The following is a 25,013-nucleotide window of genomic DNA, read 5'->3' as shown; positions in this document are numbered from 1 at the left end:
TAATGTAAATATGGTGCTACCCTGATTAACGTCTATTACGAGTTTGTATCTCGCAGTTCAGACTTTATAACTTGTAATTCAGACTTTATTTCTCGCCATTCTGAGAGAAACAAAGCGGAATTGGAAACAAGCTTCCATAGTATCCAGTGTTCATAAAGGACAAAAAGGCTGTCCTCAAAGCCTGTTCTTCCACCGCAAAGTATTTACTTCACTTTTTGTGTATTGATTTTGAACGCTTGAAAAATCTTCCTGTGACATAAAGTGCATATATGATATAACACCACAGAATCTATTATAAAACCTGAGTGGTGTTTGCTAAAGCGAGAAGCTTGAGAGTGGGCTCTTTTGGACACAGCACTTGCACTTTGCAAGTGCCAAACGGTTTGTGCCAAAAACCGTTGTCGGCTAATGAACAGCCAGAATTTATTAAAAGTTTTCTGTTGAAAACGGTGTTGAGTAAGCGGCCCCCAAGTTAATAACAAATTTTTACAACAGAAATTAATCAATTAAAAACTCACTTAAGCTAGACAATGACTTTCTTCTAGAGCTGCTGTAAAGCCAAAACAATCTTTGTTGCATTAATTTCTTGTTATCACTGTAAAGCTGCTTTGAAACAATATGTATTGTACAAATCATTATTTAAAAGAAGGTGACTTGACTTGACTGTAGTCTCATATGACATCTTTATTAATCCTGGAACAACATTCCAATCAACCAATAAGATTTTAGGGGCAAATTTACAATTTATATCATGTTTCGGCTTACAACCAGGGTTAGGTGCTTCTGTGTTATTCACCCATCATTTCTCTCTACTTTTAGGTATAAGTTATGGGTAGTGCTAGGTAGTCACAATGAGAGCAAAATGAACAATTATAGTTTTTTTTTAGAATTATGCAGTATTCAATTATTTATACATGCACATAAATTCATGGGCCTTCATTTTCATAATAAAGTAATTCAAATTCAAATTCATAATCTTCAATCAAAATAACTTCCCCTCCCTCTTGCAGCGACATCTCATCCATAGCACGAGGACGGGACAACCTGTCACTCACATGAGATCGACCAATAGCAAACCACAATGATCATCAATTCCAGACAGGCATTTTTTTTTTCCGTAGAAGCCGTTTCACTCGCACATATGTCACAGTAGGAAAGAAAAGAGTGCATGTTTCGCAACTTCCATTTCATGCCGACTATATAATTCAGCTTCGCTATCACATGAATAAATTACACTTTGAAATATATTCAAATAGAAAACCATTATTTAAAATTGTAATAATATTTCACAATATTGTGATTATACATAAGCTATATAAGCTATATGCTAACAGCACAATTAATACTGTGCTCGGAGTAGCCAGCTAGTGGCTGTATATTGAAGGTAATTTATTTACAGCTGTTTACACACACTTAATCTCTCAGTTCCTGCTGCTGAAGGCAATTAACCTCAGTGCTCACAGGGGAACGGCTTTGATCTCGGCTCTTTAAAAGTACACCATACATCTTGCATCTTGTCAGAGCCGGAGCTGCCTATTGTTTCAGGGCAAGAGCTTTCTTCCTGACATGTTTTGGAACAATGCTAATACATTGCTTTTTTCCCTCTATTTTATTTATATTCTTGGCTCCTTCTCAGCTATAACTAAAGCAAATCAATCAATACCATTCATTTACTGTGACCACAATAGTTTTGTATTAAAAACTAGGCTTAAACTTTGTGAAGAAAATCTGAGCTGTGTCTGCCATTGCAAACTCACCACAAAGATATAAGGCCTTACTATTCAGTTGGTAAGATGTTCTGAGTGTTTTTTAGTGGTGGCTGAAAGGTGGGTCCTGAATAGTTGCTATTTGGTTTCTTACTTGTCCAAGTCAAAAGACCCCACCTCCAAGTCTCTAAGATATTCTGTTCTGTAGATTTGAAGAACGTCTCGGTTACGTATGTAACCCTTGTTCCCTGAGTAGGGAACGGAGACGTTACGTCGGATGACGACGAATGGGGTTTCACTTGGAAAGCCTATCGACTTCAAGTATACAAAACAAACCTACGAGCCTTTTTATGTCCCTTTAAGCGTTTTAACCCTACAATTTAAGTTGCCTATATAAGATCGGACTCAACCCCCCATCCTTCTTCAGAACGATGAAGAACCTGTAGAACTCGGATTCTCTCTCGGGGAGAGGAATCTGTTTTATGGCCTACTTCCCACGTGTCACGTTTTGTGTGTTTGTTTCTTGTTCCTGTCTTTTGTCTGTCATGGGATCCCCTGGTTTTAGTCTTGTGAACCTGCCATGTCTTCCCTTGTCTGTTGTGTCATGTTGTCATTGTTTTTTTGTTGTAAATTGTTCACAGGTGTCCCTTGTCTTGTCATTAGTAGTGTGTGTATTTAAGCACTCTTGTTTGCCCTGTGTCTTTGTCGAGTATTGATTGTTCCATGTCCAGGATCCTGTAGTCTTGTTTTCTAGTCTATGTTCATGTTCCTGCTTTAGTTTTGAGTTTTCATGCCTTGCCATGTTTTTGTTTTATGTTTGATTGATGTAAATAAATTGCGTTTGGGTTCTCACCTCACTTGCCTCCATTGGACTTCAATCGTTACACCAAGAGAGTTACTACTTCTTGTTCCATTACCAGAGCCTGCTTCGGGCCTACCACTGTGGGAAGGACCCCGTTGAATAGAGGCGGACGAGAACCAAATCAAATTCTGTAGCCTCTTTCTGCAGTCTGCAGGACCCACTGAGACATATTTGGCAGGCAGAAGTTTCCATGCTGATAAGAGAATCAGTCTCTCGAGACTAGCAGACCACACACAGATCACAGATCTTTATGCTGCTTATTCATTTCTTAATAAGACAAACACTAAATAAGACAAACGATTCACACAGAGCGCTTACTGAAGGCTCAGAAGCTGACTATGTTTGGTCCGGGTAACCTTTATAGCTTCCACGGTACACATCACTATCACAGGATGACGTTCCACCAATGAGTTATTACACACTTCAGACACAGTCCTATACTACACTTGTCTTCAACAAGCCAAGTGATTTTATGTACCATTCATGTCCTTAGCACAAATGGTGGTAAGTTAAATGCTTATAGGGTTAGAGCCAAGAAGTTTGTTGAAATCATTAACCTTGTGTATGAGTAATAGTAATAGTAATAATGATGTCTTAAAGATAGAGAGTCATGGCCAGTGGCAAAACAATAGTTACATGTTAACAAATTCATTTTTTAAATCTAGATTTAAATAATGGGATACATTTTTGTCAGTGTTCTAACAAAAATCCAAACCGTGTGAAATGTGTGCCATCACGTTATATCTGGGTAATGATTACAAAAGCGCAAAGAAACCTAATATTTATTCCATAGGAAACACGCTAAGTTCATCTCTATGAGTTCATTGGAAAATGTTGCTGAGTGGGAGAAAGGTCTTTGTGGTTGGTGAGACTGAAAAGGCTTTCATAAGCTGCAGACTGTGAATTTCTCTCTGTTTGTGCGTGGTGACCTCCTGGCCTTCATTAACATGCCTCAGTAAACAGCCTAATGAGCAAACAGAGATGAGATGGAGGAGAGAAAGTGTGAGAGGACGAAGTTGGCCATACAAATAAGGAGGTGTGTGAGAGATAGCAGAAACATGTATCATCACATTTTTTTTTTTTTAAAGGTAGTGTATGCTTTTTCAGTGTCTTGAGCTTGTTACAAACATAAAGGTATGCATCTAGAGATCTGCTTAACAGATTGAAATAATTGCATCTTCAAATTAGTTTTTGTGTCTTGTTTGTCCCAAAATGAAATACATGTGAACCAACAAATGCCATACTGGTTTTATTAATTTATTTATTCTCGTATGCAGGGGTTAAATGGGTGACTTTCATGAATTCTGTGAAAGTATTCATTCTTTTTTGCGACACGCTATAAACTTCTTATATACAGTAAGTGCATTTTTTCAACGTTTATTTAATCCCAAGTATTCCTTTAAAAATATATCCAAAATTAAGTAATTAAATTAAAGTAAACAAACTTCTGACCAGAATGTAAACTGACATCTTAATCATTGACATAGCAGGATTATTTGTGAGTGCATGTATTCAAATTGTATTCGTTTTTGATGTTGTGTTTTTTTTTCGGTTTTCATTGTCCTTTCATATTAGTTTCTTTGCAGATCTTCTAGAAGTTTTTGTGTGTTCTGCTTTATGTGAACTGTTGAGTATATGGACAAAGAAATCTCAAAATAATTGTTTTCAATCCACCGCTTATAAAGCATAACACCTGGGGCATCATTTTAAAAACATTTGTACGCACATATTTGATGTTATAGTGTGAATACACTTAAATCCATGGCAATGTTCAGATTAAAAAAAAAAGGTCTTTGATGTGGAAAAGTGATTAGCTAGTCATGTTCTAAGCAGGGGTATATGCTTTTTTCCTTGTGGCAGAGTCGGAGTACTGCAGGTATTTGGAAATCTAATAAGCAATGATAATAATAAAACCTTGTTTACACAGCATTAAAGTTTGGTGTGCATACTTTGGTTCTACATGTGTAAATTATTTCGGCCAATCTATAGGCTATAAATGGCCTATAATGCAGAAATAGATTTCACATCTGGAAGTATGTGTGTTTGTATTTTGTTTGAATGTTAATTTGTTTGTGCATATGTTCGTATCTGAATCACACGTACGCACATTTGAAAAATTATCTCAAATCATATATAGGGCGGTTTTAACATAACATTTTGACATGGGTATATAAAGTCCTGTATTTTTGATTGGCTGTATCACAAAAGATGGACTTAAATAAATAAAAAAATGTGTAAACATATTTGTAAAAAATACTGTAAAGGAGCTATAAAACTTCCTTCATGGTGTAAAAACCAAAAAGACCATATATCGAAACTAACCAGCAAAAAATCTCTGTCCAAACATCTGGAACTTTCAGACGAAAGCTCTCTCTCTTTCTCTGTCTGTATAGTTGACGTCTGTCTCTCTTCCCAACCATTGCATTTATATGGATATTTTCTTGTATGCAGTGACATCTCATTTGATCTACACCAGAAACATCTGGTTCAGCGCTGTACACACCTGCTTTCCATTCCCATTCTATTGTTTCTCACAATCAGTGTTCTTGCTAATTTAAGCACTATTAGTCATGTTTCGGCAGACATTCAATTGTTTTCCTTTTCACGTTCCTGAAAAACCTTTGCATGAAGTGTATTGCAAATATATCTCAGTCACACTTATAGTTCAGTGTAAAGATATCCTGTACTGTCATCTGAAGTTTCACCAAACTGCTGCCCTCTTTAGGTTGACGCTGTGCCCAATAGAAGATTGTCTGGTACCCATCTGGGATCAACTATGGGTGGAAACCTTGATCCTGAACATATGGGTTAGCAAAAGCGGGTAAATATATATATATATATATATATATATATATATATATATAATTTGCATTTATGAAGCAACCAGTATACTAATACAAGATCAACAACAACCACATGTGACATGTTTTAGATTTTTCTAGAACATGTTCTACATCATGTTCTCAAAAGTGTAATATTACAGATTTCAGTCCATAGGTAGTAATTTATAAATTCTGGCATCACCAAAAAGCTTTTTAAATAAAATAATAAAAAGAATATTGTTCTTTGGCAAAATTGTTATGACTTTAATTTAGTTTTATCAAAGATTACACACTACATCATGTCTACTAAATGAATTCCCAGTCGTTGCATCAAAATGCACTAGTCCAAAGCAGACATGGCATTAATGTTGCCGAATGTTTGTTCACTTTACCCTATGTGTTTGAGCACATACAGAAGCAATTAAACATGGTATGCAAGGCAGCATATGACAACAGTATTTGAGTAATAGAAGACATATGCCACTTACAGTTAATAACGCTACACTGTAACTTAGGACAAATTTGTGTCTGTTTTGTATTTTCTTATATATATAAATTACAATGAGTGGACATTATGGTCAGCACTATTCATTCATAGTACTAAATATAAATATTCATGATCTGAAAGATGCAAAAGGATTCCGTTATTTGATTTCTTATTATAAAATATTAAAACAAAAATAAGTCAATAATGCATCTATATCTATCATATAGATTAAGCTATATTATTTGAATCCCAATCGGTTTAAAAAGAAAAACACACAAGTGTGCACTGTACAACATTCTGCACTTCGATTAAGTGCAGTAAAACTATCACATCAGCTCACAAATACACATAAAAACACATTCTTACTTACTTTTTAACAAACACACTCTGTAACAAATACATGTAAATACTGTTTGCACAAATTTAAATCAATTCCAAATCAACAGATTAACTCTCTTGCGAAAAATTGGTCACTGTTCAACCAGCCAAAGCATTGTTTCTTTTGCCAAAGCCAAAGAAAGAAACATGTTCATATTTCTATTTCTGTAACTGAACTGTTCCTACATTCCTCCTCACATAATTCCAATTAACATAGAATCTGAATACCAGAGTATTAATAGCACCTGTGAAATTCAGCTATTAAAAATGAACCAAAGTCCATCTGTATTGTTTCTACTTTGTGTGTCTGCACCTTATGAAAGCACCATTTAAAAAAAAATAACTCAGTTAATAACAGAACCATTAATTTGCATATTTGGGATCATGATGCCAACCAAAGAATGGAGATATTGGTGCCTCCCTCATGGGTGATCTGGTTGATTCGCCCACGAACGCAGTCCAAAGAAACATAGATGGCAGTACCATTCTGCACTTCGAATGAAGTTCTCAGCCCCACGCTGGCCCACTCACTACCTTCAGGCATATGTCCACCCACCTGCTGGGCCAAGGATGTGGCCTTACCTCCATCCTTACCTTGGCGGTAAAGGGTCAGCTTCACCACATTGCAGGAGTGGATCAGCTTTAGGTTGAGGGCCACACTGACCGTCCCAGCCTCAGAAAACACAAAGTTTCTCTGGGCATGTGCCTCACCTGAACCAGCTAGCCGCATTTGGTCTGTATTCGAGCTCATCTGCCTGAAGAGCAGGGGTTTATTTCGTACTGCCCCAGAGGGAAGACCTGTTCTTGAGACAGTGGCTGTGAATGTAGAGGAGACAGTGGTGGGGATCCAGATCAAGCTTAGCATACTAATCCCAGAAGTATCGCCAAAGTAGCGGACATTGCACTGAGATGGGGCAACAATCTCAAAATTGAGCCAGTCTTCTCTGTCTACCCTTGTGGCTCCAGAAAGAGTGATGGAAGTGTCCCTGTAGTTAACGCCAGACTTAAAGGAGCGTAGCACCTCCTGGTTAGTGCCATTTCGGTTGATGTAGGCAATCAATGAGAAACCTTCTCGAACACAAGCATGGCCCATGGAATAGATGGCCTGCTGGAGCACAAACTTCACAACGCCACTCTCCATGAAACGCACCCCGCGGCTGTCATGGGTCAGTGCCACTATGTAGGGATCAGAAACAGCGGCTATACGGAAGGTTGGGCGATGGTTACTCTGGTAATGAGCTGCTGTTGACATCTGAGCAGTCATGGCCACGGCGCCGGTGTCATGGGATAACCACAGCAAGCTGAACGAAGCCCCTCCAAGCTCATAGACTTGAATATCTTTACTCTGGTTGCAGTATTGGTTGGGACTCTTCAGCACGATTGTCAGTATATGACTGGGTTCCACTTCAACTGCTGCGCTTACAGTCACACCCTGGAAGAACTTTGTCTCTGGTTGCTCAATTCGAACCCCGCTAAGGTCTCGACCCTCCTCTTCACTGCCGTTTATCCGTATCCCGACCTGGAGAAAGTTCCTGCAGCTGTGCTTTAGTGCAAAGTTGTAGTCTATCCAGACCAGTCCATGTTGTTGGAGATTGAGGTAATCATCATGGTTGGTCAATAGGTTGTTTCCCTCTTTGCCACGAATATTAAGCTGTATCCCTGGATAGATGGAAGTACTCTTCGATTTTGTTGGTGGTATGGCAATCGAAGCAGCCCAAGACTGTGAGAGCATGTTCTCAGACACAGTTCCACATACAGCATCACTGGTGGAAGTGCAGGGAATACCAACAGGCTCACCATCACAGTCTGAACAAGCTTGGCACTCCTGAAGTTCCTGATTGTAGAAGTACTCATGGCCGCACAGCCCTGTGGAAATCTCCCTCTCAGAGACACCAAGACAACGAAACCCTCCTGATGAACAAAACAAAAAATAAGCTTGGTGAATCCCAGTAAGAGACCATTTGAAGGCAGACATTGCATCATGTTTTTATTTTGCTTACCTGGGGTATTAAGACATTTTACTCGCTCCCCACACAAGCTTGGTAATTCAAGGCATTCATCCCTGTCCTGTTGATAGATATTTGTTACTCAAAGACATGTTAAAGATTAACACATACACCTTTGCTTGCTCTTTACTGAAATCTTATGTATTGCATGCATAATGCAATTTCTGCCACAGTGTCACCTGGCACATCCTATCAGCAGTGGGCGAGCACTGTGACACCAGGAAGAATCCAGGGGGACACATAGTACACCTTTCACACTGCGGTGGATCCTTTTGTAAGTCACAGTATTCCTCAGGTCCACAAGCAATTCGACAGCCCAACAATGGACGCCCTGCGTCCCCAACAACATTCATCACTTTGGCGTCCACATCTACCTTATGCACAGCATAGGACTTTTGCAGGTGGCTACGTGCTTGGCTCTGTAGATCGGCCAGGTGACTTTCGAAATGGCTTTGCAGTTCTCCTTGCAGACCTTGGAAAGAGACTTGCTTGACCGTCTCAGAAAGCAGACCGTACTGAGCCTTCACCACATCCATCTGCTCGAACATGCGGCGCTGCTGGGAGAGAATCTCACGCTGCTGGGAAAGGAGGGCTCCCTGCTGTTCCACCAGCCTCTGCTGCAGATCCCGGATAACCACTTGCTGAGCTCTCAAAGCCTCCACCAGCTTCTCTTGTCCCTTTGCCAGCTGTAGGTGTAGGATAAGTGCGTCCTCGGCAGGGACCTCATTCTCTCCTTGTGAAAGAACGAAACAGACAAGACTAAGTGGCAATAACTCAAAAAGTGTATGATAAGCTTTAAAAGTGCACTATGCAGGATTGTCAGAAAAACATCAAAATAAAAGTATAGACTCAAAAACAATGCCTCTCAATCATTACTTATGATCCATTAGAAATGTGTGACGGTGTTTGTGTCTGCAGTAATACTGTGCTTAGGATGTTTCTGGGCTGCATCCTTTGGCTCAGCCAATAACGATGCGCGGCACAGTCGAGGGTGGGACTTTAATGTGTCTGTCTGAAGCTCGGGAAGCTTCCCTAAACTCTTCTGTCTCGACACAAAACAATTCGCCAATGTTTCTATTGCCTTTTTGACTGTTGTCTGAAACTCTACAGATTACTAAGTTTTGTAATTATGTTTTTATGATGACTACTAATTTTATTTATTAGCGAGCTAGACTGAAGATGGCTAAATATACACAAAAAATGCTATTTATGCATAATAAACACAATATTTGAGAAAATATTTGCAAAATACCTCATCACTCATTTTCCCGCTGGTATTCTTTTGTGTCGGTTGGACTGCGTGCCTGCTATCATGTTGGGGAGAGGGCATTGTTTACTATTAGAACTAAAAATCCTCCAACGTGCACCATTAAGAATGACATGTACATTTCCATTAATAGTTACTCCTGTCCGTTCTACCTTATATTTCGATATAAAAATGATTATTTGCAAGTAATTAGAGACATACAGTTTAAATGGCTCTTGCTTTGATGCAATTTTGTGTGAACTGAGAAAATGGTTATCTAAACAAGTAATTAGTAAATTAGTAAAGTCAACAGCTTTTTGATATGTGAATGTCAAAGCAATTTCATTGCATAATTTTACAACCAAGCACTATTTTTTTCTGTGCTAGAACTATTTAAATCAAATGGAAATGGATCAAAGAAGTCTGCAATTTCTTGACAGTTGACTGCCAGCAGTTCTGCAGCTCTACAACACTGTGTAGCCAAGCAGATGTGTGTTTTTGCAATAATAGTTCTTGGGCCAGCTGTCAAATTCCCATATTCATTGATGTATGGAAATACCAGCAGTGATGTGAAAATCAAATAAACTATTATGGAGCCTGATAGTTTGTGTACACTCCCCACCCTGCAGCATGCCTCTCATATTGTTCAAGGGCAACAGAGATAATTCCTCTGGGATGTCTGTAAATTTATTCAAACGTCTCAAAAGCATTAAAAAGATGTGTAATTTGTGTAGTTTGTATTATACTTCTAGACAATTACATCTATAGATAATAATTCTGAAAAAAGCAGTGTGGGGCACCAAGGTTAAGTGATAATATGAAAAAAAAGTGATAGTATGGAATTTCAAAAAAGAAAATCCCAAATGTTGTTAGGGGCTTTGCAAGATTGTGATATAATTATCAAATAAATTAAACCATTAGTTTTTTTTATTATTATTAATTTAGGGGGGGGGGGGGGGTAAATTGTAAATTTACAATTTACAATTGTAAATTGTAAAATTTACAAATTTATAATTTGTAAAACTAACATAATTAGGTGAATACAAAGGTTGGAAGCTTTATATCATAGTACTGACTGAATGATTACCATTTTGATTAAGTATGCAATTTCCACACCCCAGGGTTCTTTGAAGAATACCATGGTATTACCAGTAGCCTACATTAACAAAAGAAAACTAAATCTGCGCAGAACCGAACAGATCAAAAGTGGAAAAAGTAATTAATATGTCTTATTCCATGTTTCAAAATAATACCAAGGAAATACCATGTTCATCAGAGCATATGGTATTACCATGGTACTTTTTGTAAAGTAACAAAACATAATTTTAGCTTTACAGTAGCTTACTCTATTTGATTAAGTGTTACGTTAGATGCTTTCATTTAAAAAGTGCAGAACAGCTGGAACCACTGTTTCAATTCACCTGGTTTGATGTCACACGTGAGTTGAACTCCCAGAGGAGCCCCGACCTCTGATGCGGGATATCCAATGTCCGGAAATTCCCCCAGAAACTGAGCGGCTCTGTCTGCCACATGGATGAGGGTTGGTTGGCTGGGCTCGGGTACACACCCGTCTCCAGCACAGGGTCTCGATCGGGGCTTCTGTCGTATCCTCAGAGGCAGACGGCACTCAATTCCTTTACATTCCCCCGTGTCGTTCGCAACATGATCTGGTATTTGAGGCGAAACGCAATCTGCGCACACAGGATCAAACACTCCAGTCACGCGCGTCTGGACGGTTTCCCTTGTCTGGTCTCCAGACCGCCCGCGCTGGGACAAAAACGTAGCGTGATGTTCCGATGAAAAGCTGAAGGGAGCATGATGTTGATTTATTGATCTGCTCTGTGTTGTCCGACTGTGTTGTCGCGGAGGTCTGGGCGATCTGCCTCCCGGACAGTGTGATCCGGAGCAGGGTCTGGCGTCTCCAGAGTCCACCGAGCGCGCGGAGCGGAACGTGCATAATACATAAACCAGCAGCAATAGTGTCTTTTTGGATGATGACATTGTTAATTCATTTATCTACTAACATAAAACCCAACAGTTATGACTCAAGCGGGAAAACGCGTTTAAAAGAGTTAATTGAACTGAAAGAAAATAGGCTACGTCAACAACTGTATGTTTTGAAACATAATTTTAAATCTGCAGATAAACTCTTTAAACAGTGAAATTATATTACCTGCAGCTGCCTTCTGTTGGAATGTCAGTTAAGATATAAACAGCAGGAGGTGAGCATCTCTCCTTTGCAGCAGTGTGTGTGTGAGCCACTCTAAACACTTTTCTGAAGGACAATGTTATAGGCTGTGTCTCAAAAAACAGTGAGCTCCCTATCTAGGTAACATTTCTTTGGGCATCCTATGTAGGCTACATGTAGGCACCATAGATGTGTGAAGTTTTTCTAAGAATCATCATTTTATGCAGCATTGCGTTATTGTTTACATGATGCATTTTTGATCATCACAAGAGTTTTGATCATTTGTATGTGCACATGCAATATTTTTGAGCTACAAATGTGCATTTACATAGTTCTTGGGCAATGTAAGCAGCAGTTTTGGGCATCATCGTCCCATGCTGCATTTTTGAACAAATTAGGAATGTATGATGCCCACAAATGCTGTTTAAGAATGAAGCTCAATTTAATTTGAGGCAGTCATTCTCCTCCAGAAACGTTTAGAAAAATCCTGCGCACACATGATGCCCAAAACAAACAAATGTGTGCCAAAATATGCTCTTTGTGCCAAGTAGGCTCAAAATTGCTGCATGCATAATGTTCAAATAATCCTTTATGCACATATGATGTCCATAAATGCTCCATGTGTGCCTATAATGAGGCATGTGTGCCTATAATGAGTGCCCAATAATGCTGCACACACCAACAATGTCCCAAAACGGCTGTATCCGCAAATCATGACCAAAAATGCTGTCTAGTTAGGGGGCTTGCTAGGTTTCGGCACACAGCCCGTATGTGACATTCCAAAGACTTAATTAGCATCAGGTTTCCCCAGCCTGAGTTTAACCCCTCACTCTCCCTGACTTTCATCTGTTTTTCCTCCTTTGATGTTTATTTTCCCTTTTATTTGCTATGTTGTACAATATTCCACTTGACACTTTTAACGCCAAAATACTGGGCTACAAATAAGGAGCTATTACTGAAAAAGGCTGTCTAGACAACAAAAAAGGTCTGGTATTTTTCCCTTGTGAAAAAGAAGTACATTTTAGCATACTTTTAAAAGGGCATTTAATACGCAAAAAATATTAGTTCAAGAAATACTTAAGTACAAACTGTTTGCAATGTTTTTGGACACTTAATTGCATGTACAATTACATGAAAATGTATTTTATATTAAATGCAATTAGTTGAACTTTTGAGTCCTTTTTGACCCACCTAGGACTAAGTATATCTTTATAAGTAAATTTCATAATTAATTATGTTGTCTCTGAAATGGGGTTAGTCTGCAGAATGTACAACAAGCATTTATGGTTAAAAAAATGTATTATTACAAAGTGCCCTTTTTAAAAAGGCTTGAAAGTGTACTCTCTGAAACCTAAGTGGTCTTTTACAGTATGTCATTATTATTATATTAACTGCAAGTAGGCCAATAATATATATATATATATATATATATATATATATATATATATATATATACTGTATATACTGTATATACTTTTAAGATTTAAAATACATTGTGGGTGCACATTTAAGGGTTTGCCAAGCTCTTCCTATGTTTAAGCTAAATATATCCTCCAATATAGGGATATGATGCAGACAGGAATTCAGTGGCTGTAGTGCAAGGTTTTAATAGAGGCGTCTTCATGATGGAAAGTTGTGTTACGACCAATGTCACCTTTGTTTGTGGTCATGTCAGTTTTTTTAAAGATACACAGGCTTTTGATTGTTTAAACAGCTGTTGTCTGTCATTCAGAATCTGTCACGCAGAAGAAAAAGTCTTAAAGGGTCAGAGTTTATTTGCTAGAGTTCAGCCGGCCATGCTATACACACATTTGGAGAGGAGAGACGGGAATCCAGAGCTCTTGGTGTCTGATGATTAAAGAGCTTTCATTTGCATTTTCAAGGCTTTTTCATAGATCTTCTATGGGTGATGGTTAATTAAAATAAATATTCAAAAGCAAATAAAGCAAATAAAGCAAATGCTGTTATTGCTGGCTATAATGTTGTACTTAATATAACCAGTTTGCAATTAAGCAACAAATAAGACTAATAATGTATAAAATCAACTTCACATTTTTACTTTAAGACAAAGAGGGTTGTTTAAAAGACAATGTCTAAAAGTGCATGGCAAAATGGTTTATTATCATTATTTTACTCATTTACGAATGTTTAGCCATACCCTGTTAGCTGGTTTGATATTTCTACAAATTTAGCACCATTCCTTTGATGATTTTATCTCAGATAATTTCAGCAGAGGGTGCTATTTGTATCCTTGGACACATTTGCAGACAATATCAGGATTTAAAATGTGAAGTTTGAGTGTTTGACAGAGTGTTTGGCAGTGTTGAATAGTACAGACCTATACATTAAACCAGAATAATGAGTTAACTGTGGCCAATAATGTTTTTTTAAAGAGTGTATCCCCTTACACCTCACCATATGGACTTTTGGAGCCAATTGAGATCTATAGTGTACTTTCTTTATAAAGAGCTGAAGTGTGTCTGTTCACTGTCAGACCAGGTTGTGACCCTGTTATGAGCTAAGCCTTCACTTTATGCCAAATGTGCCCTCTCCAGCTGTTTATAGTGGTCTGTTTCAAATCACCGCTTATAAATGTAACAGAGGGGATATCATCTGTTATATGAGAATGAATATGCCTTTGTGATTGGAGTCACTGTCACGGTTCGTCAATCTACTGTTTCCTTCTTGTCTCGTGGCATTTGTTATTGTGTGTGTGTGTGTGGGCGTGGTCTCTGATCACTACCACTGATCAGTGGCGCCAGCTGCATATCATCTTCGGCGCCAGCTGCATCTGATCAGTGGTGCCTATATATACTCACTGTTTGTGTCTTGTCTTTGTCAGATCGTTTTGTGATGTGTTCTGGTGTTGTTCCTGTTTGATCTTCTCTCGTGGTCTGTGTTCCCGTGTTGGATTATTCGTCGTGTCTCTTCGTCTGGTGATCACCTTCACCTTCTTGATTTTGGATACACCTCATCATCTCTCATCACCATCAGTCCGGTTCCATCGAAGTCCCTGCGTCACTTGCCCGTCCATGTGAGTCGCTTTTGTGGATCTGAACCTGACTGTTGCTTTCTTAATAAACGTTATTATTTACCTGTTCTTGCCTTCTCTATGTTACTTAGCGTGACATAACGATCTGACCCTTATGGAGGCAGCAGGTGGATCCGAGATCAACCTCATTGATTTCATCACCAGCAGCATTAATCGTATGGATTCACAGGAGGAATGCATCGCGAACACGGGGCGGGCGGTACAAGCTTTAGTGACGCAGGTGTCCGAGCTCACTCAGCAGATACTACACCTGAGGAATCCCACTGCGCCGCCCTCGCCGCCGGTTCAACCTGCACCATCTGAGTCATCCTTCCAGTCGGAGCCTCGTCTTCCCATCCCGGAGGCCTACTCAGGTGAACCCAACTTCTGCAGAGCATTCATAACTAGGTGCTCTATGCACTTCTCGCTTCAACCCCGCATCTTCAACAGCGAGCGATCGAAGGTAGCCTTTGTTTTAACGCTGCTGACTGGGAGGGCGGCATTATGGGGAACGGCGGTGTGGGAGAACCAGGACCGCTGCTGCTCCCGTTCCAGGTACTCGCCGAAGAAATGAAGCGAGTGTTCGATCGGTCGATGGCGGGACGTGAGGCAGCCCGAGTCCTTGCCGATTTACACCAGGGAGACCGATCAGTGTCGGACTACTCCATCGAGTTTCGTACTCTGGCGGCCGAGTGCCAATGGAACGAGGAGGCTCAGTGGGACATGTTCCTGCGTGGGCTGGCTGACCGTGTCCAGAACGAGATCTACGCGCTGGATCTACCCACAAGCCTTAACGGGCTCATTGACCTGGTGCTCAGAGTGGACACACGTCTGGCCAGGATGGAATGTCGTGTTCTTCCAGTTCATTTCCCGGGAGGCACAGGGGATCCCAGAACCAGCGGCGGGGACACGGTCAGCCCTGTATTCGACCACGAGCCCATGCAGCTGGGTAGGGCTCGGCTTTCCCAGGAGGAGAAGGAGAGGCGGAGATCCCTCATATCAACGTCAACGCTCTTAATGGCCAAAGACTTTCCAACATTGCTCTCACCACCAGACCCATGACACTCACTACATCAGGCAATCATTCTGAAACCTTGTCATTTCTTCTCTTGGACTCACCCTTGGCACCTTTAGTCCTTGGTCATCCCTGGCTCACATTACATAATCCCCGAATAGACTGGCGTCAACACTCCATGACCGAGTGGGGCACTCAGTGTTATAAGTCTTGTCTTACGTCTGCTTGTCCGTCTGTACCTGTTTCTGTGTTTCAGGAGGAGACAGTGGATTTGCTTAACGTGCCCGTTGAGTACCTGGACCTGAAGGAAGTGTTCAGTAAGTCTTGTGCTGCTTCTCTCCCTCCGCACCGTCCCTACGACTGTGCTATAGATTTACTGCCAGGTAAGTCTCCGCCTAAGGACAAACTTTATTCGCTTTCTGTTCCAAAAAGGGAGGCTATGGAGAAATATATTTCTGATTCTCTAGCATCCAAATTCATCCGGCCTTCCTCTTCACCTGCGGGGGCGGGGTTCTTTTTTGTGGGCAAGAAGGATGGTTCTCTGCGACCTTGCATTGATAACGTGCAGCACGTCCGGCGAGTGCTTCAGTGGTTGCTAGAGAATGGGCTTTTTGTCAAGGCGGAGAAATGCGATTTTCATGCACAGTCTTATTCTTTTCTAGAATATATCGTATCGTCTGAGGGAGTGCGTATGGATCCTGATAAGGTTAAGGCTGTAGTGAAGTGGCCAAGTCCAGATTCCTGTAAGGCCCTACAGAGGTTTCTGGGGTTTGTTAACTTCTACATGCGTTTCATTCGCAATTTCAGCCAACTAGCCGCGCCTCTGACTGCCTTGACCTCCCCCAGAACTACGTTCAGGTGGTCCGATACAGCTGAGGCTATATTCGCCAAACTGAAAAGTCGCTTCGTTTCGGCTCCCATCTTGATAGCCCCTGATTCCTCACATCAGTTTGTGGTGGAGGTCGACGCGTCAGAGGTGGGGGTAGGCGCAGTTCTTTCCTGAAGCTCTTCCACAGACGACAAAATGCATCCGTGCGCGTTTTTTTTCCCATCGGTTGTCTCCCGCTGAACGTAACTATGACATTGGTAAGAGAGAGTTGTTGGCGGTCAAACTAGCGTTAGAGGAGTGGCGTCATTGGTTAGAAGGGTCGGGGGTACCTTTTATCGTCTGGACCGATCACAAGAACTTAAGATATATCAGCACTGCCAAAAGACTCAACTCCAGGCAGGCTCGGTGGGCTCTTTTTTCGGTCGTTTTGATTTTTCTCTATCGTACCGCCCGGGTTCCCGTGTTGGATTATTCGTGGTGTCTCTTCGTCTGTTGATCACCTTCACCTTCTGGATTTTGGATACACCTCATCATCTCTCATCACCATCAGTCCGGTTCCATCGAAGTCCCTGCGTCACTTGCCCGTCCCTGTGTGTCGCTTTTGTGGATCTGAACCTGACTGTTGCTTTCTTAATAAACATTATTATTTACCTGCTCTTGCCTTCTCTCCGTTATTTCGCATGACAGTCACACATTCAATAAGAGCACATTGACATTAACAGGGACTTGCAGAAATCCAACGGCAGAATTGGATATAAATAAAGCACATGCCCAATTGGACTGAATCACTAAACTCAACAGTGTTCACTTTTAAGTCGACATAAATTCAACGGTAACACTTTACAATAAAGTTTAATTTGGTAACATTAATTAACTACATTAGTTAAAATGAAATGACAATAAAAAAAATGTTAATATCAACATTTACTAATCAAAATTTGTATCTGCATGAATTAATGCATTGTTAACTAACATGAATATTAACATTTTTGTTAACAAAGTTTAATAAATGCTGTAAGGAAATATAGCTCATTGTTAGTTCATGTTTGTTAATGCATTAAATAATGTTAACAAATGAGACGTTGTCTAGTAAAGTGCTACAAAATCAAATTCAACCCTATTTACTTTCTTAATACACTTTTTTTTTGTGGACATAATATGTTCATATTATGATCATGTTCATATTATCGTCAGAATACATTTATTTATTTTTAAATTTTGTGTTCGCTTTAAGATGGGTCAACAAAATGTGTTTGACATTTACTACAAAAACTGCATGTCAGTAACTTATACAGTAAAACCAAAAGAATATGGCATTGTTTTGGTTTGTACCATAGTCTGCCTAAATTTTCGATTCTGATAAAACCGTTTAATGCACAGGTAGTTCCATGTCAGTTTAATTTCTCTCTCTCTCTCTCTCTCTCTCTCTCTCTCTCTCTCTCTCTATCTATCTCTCTCTCTCTCTCAATAACGAATTCAAATAAATGTTTTAATCTTATGCACTACTTTATTTTTGTGTCTCATTCAAAGCAGGCAGCATGCTAGATTTAATGTGCCATAACTGATGAAATTAACTGTCAAATATTGTGCTGCAAACATCTTTAACAGCTTTAAGTTGTCAATGATGGCAAATGACCATGGAAGTGGGATAATCCACAGCTAGCTGTGCATTAAACGATTTGCTTCCCATCGGGTGGTTCTTTGGCTACAGTCTTCCATTAAAATCACAGCTAGCCGTGGATTATCCCTTACGTATAGCCTACATCAAACATTCCTGGTCTCAGATGGTTTGGGTTCCTGTCAGTGTTGACTCGTGTCATGGAGGGTGGTCTGTTTTTCCTACAGAAGCTGGTGCGGGGCTTCTAAAGAAAATGAAAAGGCAGAATAAGACCACATAAAAAAAGTCCTTATAAGAGCAGATAATTGATAGCAAATGGTGATAGTTCCGTCCTCTTTATTTTAGGAAGAGTAAAGTTTGGATTGTTTTGTAGTTTTCCGAAATGAGTGCGTCTAATTAGTTACAATATAGTTTATGTATGGCATCACTGTGAAATCCCACTTTTGGAACCTTTATTTTTTTTATGCTAGTATTAGCATATACGTATTATAATTTTTTTGTATATGCTAGTGCATTCCTAAAAGTTAACAAAAAATGGCCTAATTAATATAATATATTTATTAAAGTAGCCTGCTTTCCCAACTTCAGTAGGAAATATGTCAACAATGGAAAGAAAACGATACTCGGTTACTAACGTAACCTCGGTTCTCTTTAGAAGAGGGAACGAGTATTGCGTAAGCTAGCTTAAGCTACGGGTAACCGTGTAAATGTGGACTGAGAGGCCCAGCCTGCCGCCTCACAAATGTCATGAATGGAAATTCTGCTGGACCAAGCCCACAACGAGGCCACGCCTCTGGTGGAATGCGCCCTGATGCCCAGGGGGCATTGCAGACCTTTAGACTTATAAGCAGATGTCATAGTTTGCACTATCCATCTGGACAGGCTCTGTTTCACGGCGGCGAGACCCTTGGTGCGCCCACCGAACGAGACAAAGAGCTGTTCCGAGCGCCTGAAAGAGGCGGAGCGCATAATGTAAATCCTCAGCGCCCTGACGGGGCAGAGGAGATTCACATTACCCTCACTATCGGACACTGGCAGAGCCGAAAGAGAAATGACCTGCGCTCTGAAGGGGGTGCCCAATATTTTAGGGACATAACCATGTCTTGGCTTGAGGATGACTTTAGAGTAATTTGGCCCGAACTCAAGACACGCAGCGCTAACAGATAGCGCATGTAGATCCCCCACACGTTTAACTGATGACAGAGCTGTCAGGAAAACGGTTTTGAGCGAGAGGTACTTTAGGTCCACGGAGTCTAATGGTTCAAAGGGGCAAGCTTTCAGGGCCTCTAGGACCAGTGAAAGATCCCACATGGGAACCGAGAGGGGGTCGCAGGGGATTCATCCGTCTAGCTCCTCTAAGGAAGCGAATGACGACCTCGTTCCTTCCTATTTCCTACACTGCGACGGCCGCCACATAGACTTTAAGCGTGGATCTGCCCTTATCCAACAGCTCCGGAAGGAAGCTAAGCAACCCCGGGACCCCACACATTCGTGGGTCTAGATCTCCATCAGCGCACCATTTGGAGAACACCAACCATTTAGACGCGCAAAGCTGCCTCGTAGAGGGAGCTCTGGATTGCATAATCGTGTTCATCACTCCCTCTGGCAGTACAACGGGTATCCGTTGATCAACTATGCGTGCAGAGACCAGCGCTCTGGATGGGGATGCCAGATTGAGCCGCGGGCTTGAGAGAGGAGGTCTCTCCTCACTGGAATTGGCCAAGGGACTGTGTGGGACAGCTGCATCAGCTCCGGTAACCAAGTTTGATTCTCCCAGCGTGGGGCTATAAGGAGCACCGAGTGGCGCGTTTCCCTGATTCTCTTGATTACCTGTGGTAACAGAGAGACCGGAGGGAAAGGATAAAGTGGGAGGCTGGGCCAGATTTGGGCCAGCGCATCCCCGTTCTTTGAAAAGAACAGCGGGCAATGAGCGTTGTCTTTTGACGCAAACAGGTCGACTTTCGCTTTGCCGAAGAGGCGCCACAGTAACTGGACTGTCTGGGGGTGCAGGGACCATTCCCCTGGTGGAATGTGGTTCCTGGACAGTTTGTCTGGACCGTCGTTCAAGTGGCCTGGCACATGCGTGGCTCTCAGCGAGCGCAGGCGGCCCTGAGACCATATGAGAAGGTGTTCCGTCAGATGGCAGAGGTTTCTGGATCTGACGCCGCCCTGATGGTTTATGTAGGACACCACAGACATGTTGTCTGAGCGGACCAGTACATGGTGGTCCTGTATGAACAGGAGGAAGCGTTTGAGCGCATTCTCGACTGCTATCATTTCCAGACAGTTTATGTGGAAGCGTTTCTCTTGGTCTGACCACATGCCAAAGGCCAGTCTGCCCTCGAAAACGGCAGCCCAACCCAGGTTGGAGGCGTCCATCGAGATGACCAATCGGTGTGAAACAGCCCCCATTGTCACTCCACGCTGGTACCAGTCGGCCACTAACCAGGGCTTCAGAGCCGAAACGCAGCTCTGAGTCACTCTGATTCGTCTGTGGCCTGAAACCCAAGCCCGGTGAGGCACTTGGGTGTTCAGCCAACGTTGTAGCGGGCGCATGCGGAGCAGGCCCAGCTGAAGCACAGCCGCAGCTGATGCCATACAGCCTAGCATCCTCTGGAATGCCTTCAGAGGTATAATGCTGCCTTTCTGGAAAAACGCGGCTAGCTGTTGAACACGGCGCACGCGCTGTGTCGATAAACGGGCCGTCATAGCCACAGAGTCCAGTTCTATTCCTGAACTGACTGACTGGGCAGAAATGAGCTCTTGGTCCAGTTGACCGTGAGACCCAAGCTTTCCAGATGGCTGAGAAGCACAGCTCTGTGAGATAACAGTTCCATCTCTGACTGGGCTAAAATCAGCCAATCGTCCAAATAGCTCGCCGCGCTGCGCGGGCTCGGGAAACTGTACGGGAGGCGTGAGCGGAGCGCACGCTCTCTGATCTCAGTAACGGCGGCTCGCTGACAGCTGTAACCGCCTGTACCACTTGATATGACCCGATTATTGGGAATGGGGAACATTTCGTGGCGATATTTATTGCGAGTGGAGCCTGGGGAAAACTGTTTGTCAGTAAGCGTGAGCGCTCGTGGGCGGTCACGTGACTTACGTTCATAACATGGCCGCTGTGAGGCTGTTGCCGTGTAACAGAGCGTGCAGCGAGTAGGTGTGAGCCCAATTTGTGGGCACATTCTCTACATCTAAAACTTGAGCGGCATTTGCCAGCTTTATGAGAGTGGGCTCTGTGAGCATGTGAGATACATGGGGCATAGTGTTTACATGTAGGGGTGAGCACTGACTTTAAAACACACTCGGCGTGAGCCGGATAACCAGAATGTATACTATTTCTGAGATTTCTCTGGGTCGCCGTGAAAACGGCGTTTGTGTGCAGGCGAGCGGGCTGTGTCGCCGACTCTTTGGCTGCTATTTATGTCTGCAGTAGCCTTCACTGAGGGGACTGACAGGACTAGATGCTTTGACGGTGGTCCGGCCGCAGCGAGACCAGCGCGTCTTTTCCTTACCCGGGCTTCAGCACAACCTTGGGTCGGGGTCCCCGGGGGGGGGAGGCGGCCTGCGTACCGGAGGAGCGTGATCTAGGGCGGCCGCCCTGTCAATGCTGCGGAGGCTGAGGCTGGGCTGGGTGCTAGCTAGCCTGTCGTGCAGGCGGCTGACGTCGGCGGCTTCCAGAAGAGCTAGCGCGTCGCGGCAGGAAAAGGTTCATGGCCTGTGTGGTCCTCTGCACTTCGGAGAAACGGTCGACGATCCCGTTCACCGCTGGGCTAAAGAGACCGGAAGGGGAGAGCGGCGCGTCGGAAACACGGACCGCTCAGCCTCCCCATGTCCGCCAGCATCAGCCAGAGATGCCTCTCTGTGACGGTGAGCGAGGCCATCCATCTGCCCATCGCCTGTGCTGCAGATTTCGTAGCACGACGGGAGAGATCCGTCGCGCTCCTCAAATCCATAATGGGGCCGGGTCCTTGCTTTTCTCGTTCCACTCACGGAGGAGATCAGCCTGAAGGATTTGAAGCACGGTGATCGAGTGCAGAAGCAGCTTGTCCGGCGAAAGCGCGGCCAACAAGGGCTGAGATGCGCAGATGCTGCACTGCGTTGACAATAAATACAAAATTAAGGATAATTTTTGGCTTCAATATCTCGAGCAAAGATGACTTTACCCGTAGCGTAAGCTAGCTTACGCAATACGAGAGAACCTCTCATAAGAGAACTTCACTCTTCTGATAAGAAGTGTATATGCATTGCAGCATCTTTTCTCACCTCTTTCTGAAACGGTTTGATAAAGGAACCCCTCCTTTCTCAGAGCCTCTGGTCTACAGCTTACAGCACATGTTGGAAACTGTTACTAGCTGAACTTCAGCTCCAATGTTCCTCAGCACTTGATACACATAGTAATGTGAACAGTAACAATGGCCTGATTTTACCGCATAATGTACATTCGAGCCCGAGTCCTCGTCCTTTCGAAGTGCATGTAAAGTGAATTATGCAACTTTGTTATAAGCCTTTGTAGGTTTCTGCAGGAAGTAAGACTGGAATTACTGACGACTCGTTTCAGAAGTTCACAATCGATTCTTTCTTTTGGGAGACAATAACTCCATTTATCGTGTACTTTGATCTTACAGCTATTACACACGTGATGAAAAGCCCGATCAAAGGGGCATTTAAGAAAAAATACTCAGTGCACCTTTAACTTTAATATTTATTCAGACATGCAACTGGGTTCACAACAAATATCCCAAGTTCATATAGCAAGTCCAGGTTTACAAAACTACATAGCTTCATTGAAACATCTATCATTACATGTTTACATGTTATGAAAAAAGCAAACATGCATAACAATGGCATAAATCATTAACAGAGAGAAATGCTTATTAATCATTCACCAATATGTAATCTTAGGAGAAATAATAAACTAGCACTGGTTGGCCTGTCTCGTACACAATCTCAGCTGTGCACTGGTGTGCCGCTGCTTTTCAGCGTCAGAAGGAATGCAGAGACAGGTTTAGACCTGAACTTCCGTGTGAGGCAGGAAGTAAGCGAACTGTCAGTGACTAACACAAGCATACAGCTCTCAGCGTTCTGCTGCATGGGTTGGGTGGTGTCCAACGTTAAACAGGAAAGAGAGGCATTTTACTGAAAACTTATTTATGACCACATCCACATCACCTACATATTTAAGCTGAAAGATAAACCAAGGTAAGTGATGTTTTTCCTCAAACAAATATGGTTGACAACTAAGACTAGGTTCAGTGTGTTTTTGATTTTGTTCAAATATACCTGTTACATTTAAAATAAAAGTTAACATGCTACAACAGGATGTTTTACATGTATTTTGAGATGTTGAGTCAATATATTGATTATTGATTAGGGTCCAGATATGAAGATGACATGGGCAGATTTGCTTCTGCTGATATGTTGTCTAATACGTTGGGACATAGGCTGATTTTCAATGCTTTGTGGAGAATATCCCAGACTGATTAATTGCAAATTAATTAATTATATTGTTGCGACTGGCCAGATATACTGGTATTGGAACAGCACAAATAACACCACACCCATATCAGTGTGAAATTATCATTTACTAAAAGACTACAACATGAATCAAATAGTTTTGGACTAGCCAATCTAGAAGTTGACAGATCAAAAAATCAAAATGGATTCTACTTAAAGCTCAGTAAGTTCCCAGTTTTGTTGTTTCATTACCTTAATAATCTTTAATCATACTTTTTTTATGTTAACCAATAGTCGTCCACAATTTTTTGAAACATCCAAGTTACAGAATCCAAACAATGTATGATGGACAAAATCAAGTCTTCCAGACATTGTTTTCATTGAATAGTGCGTTTACTTGGAAATATGTTACAGTATGGAAGTAAAGTGAGTTGGAAATGTCATTTCATGTTGACTTGAAGAATGGATGCTAAATGTAACATTTATTCAAGATTACAGTTTTAACTCTTGCTGTTTGGCTTGTCCAAAAACTAAATTATATCCTCAGCTATCTGGCGTCTCTATCAATAATTACTGTATGTCTGTCTCATTTGGAATAGCACATGCTGTCACTTCTCTAAATTAGCAAATAACAGTTTTGTACAATGGCCACTGAAGTAAGTTTGTTTCTGGACTGTTCTATCTCATCTACAGAAAAATATTCCATAAAAGTGAACTTCAGCATATGCAAATGTTTTAGCCTCAAAGCACATAAAGAGGTTTAGTATTTCAAGTACAACATCTCACATGTTAAAGTATACCAGCACTGTTACAGGAATCATAGAACGGCTCACCAGCTGAACTAAAACACTGCCCAAGTGTTTGAGGAAGAAACAAACAGGAGACTGCTTTTCTATCAGGTTACCCCAAAGCCAACAGTCTGTCTGGCTCTATAATGACTGTTTTCCTTAGACTCAAATAACTGCTAAAGAATGATAGCATCTCAGTGATTTTAAAAAGCATTACTGTGACAACATTAGCTGCTAGGCTATTCAGAGAACTGTGAATGAACAGTTAAGTTACTCTTTACTGAATCATGGAATGCTGTAAAAAAACATAGTCGAAACTAGAATTCAGTCCTTTGGTAAATGTTTGCAGCCTCAACAGTGACATTTAAATGTCAAAAAGTCCTGTACATGGCAAATATTTTGTCTGTTTATAAAGGATTCAACTTTTATTAATGTCTGCTAAAGCAAGCACCACTAGTAGGCCTACTATTAAATTAGACAATAGTAAACTCCAAAGTAAACTTTGGCAAACACTTTTCGTGTTACAGATATGAATGACACCTTAAATTGTTTGTTGAAGAAAGATGTACTATTCATTTAG

General features: G+C 41.6%; 2 protein-coding genes across 4 annotated transcripts in view; one reads left to right on the top strand and one right to left on the bottom strand.

The window, feature by feature from the left end:
* Positions 1 to 5,630: 5,630 nt before the first annotated feature.
* nell3 (NELL (neural EGFL like) family member 3) lies at positions 5,631 to 11,788 on the bottom strand. 3 transcript variants are annotated; one of them, XM_077244176.1, is made up of 5 exons: positions 11,681 to 11,788; positions 10,929 to 11,523; positions 8,441 to 8,994; positions 8,256 to 8,322; positions 5,631 to 8,166 (listed from the first exon to the last, which is right to left on the bottom strand). In XM_077244176.1, exons 2-5 carry the CDS (start codon positions 11,506 to 11,508, stop codon positions 6,638 to 6,640), a joined length of 2,730 nt encoding a protein of 909 aa, XP_077100291.1. In that variant the 5' UTR covers positions 11,509 to 11,523; positions 11,681 to 11,788; the 3' UTR covers positions 5,631 to 6,637. The 3 variants fall into 3 exon arrangements, with proteins under 3 accessions (XP_077100291.1, XP_077100293.1, XP_077100290.1); XM_077244178.1 differs by having other exon boundaries at positions 10,929 to 11,526; positions 11,681 to 11,762; XM_077244175.1 differs by having other exon boundaries at positions 10,929 to 11,779.
* An 11,424-nt stretch (positions 11,789 to 23,212) lies between these two features.
* Positions 23,213 to 25,013, top strand: part of apbb1ip (amyloid beta (A4) precursor protein-binding, family B, member 1 interacting protein) — a 44,225-nt gene continuing 42,424 nt past the window's right edge. Inside the window, exon 1 of the mRNA XM_077244172.1 lies at positions 23,213 to 23,390. The gene's annotated coding sequence lies outside the window, so the exon portion shown is untranslated. The remainder of the gene's footprint in view (positions 23,391 to 25,013) is intronic.

This window comes from Siphateles boraxobius, unplaced genomic scaffold (assembly GCF_051911475.1).
Source record: "Siphateles boraxobius isolate OS27281-9 unplaced genomic scaffold, OSU_SipBor_1 26, whole genome shotgun sequence".
Lineage (NCBI taxonomy): Eukaryota > Metazoa > Chordata > Actinopteri > Cypriniformes > Leuciscidae > Siphateles > Siphateles boraxobius.
Note: the sequence above shows the minus strand (reverse complement) of the source record. Positions and strands in the feature narration are given on the sequence as shown.

Coding starts and splice junctions, on each gene's coding strand:
- nell3 (XM_077244176.1), bottom strand. CDS start 11,508: ATGTCATCATCCAAAAAGACACTATTGCTGCTGGTTTATGTATTATGC. Junction 8,323..8,440: donor CTGCTGATAGGATGTGCCAG/GTGACACTGTGG, acceptor ATCTATCAACAG/GACAGGGATGAATGCCTTGA. Junction 8,167..8,255: donor AAAATGTCTTAATACCCCAG/GTAAGCAAAATA, acceptor TTTGTTCATCAG/GAGGGTTTCGTTGTCTTGGT.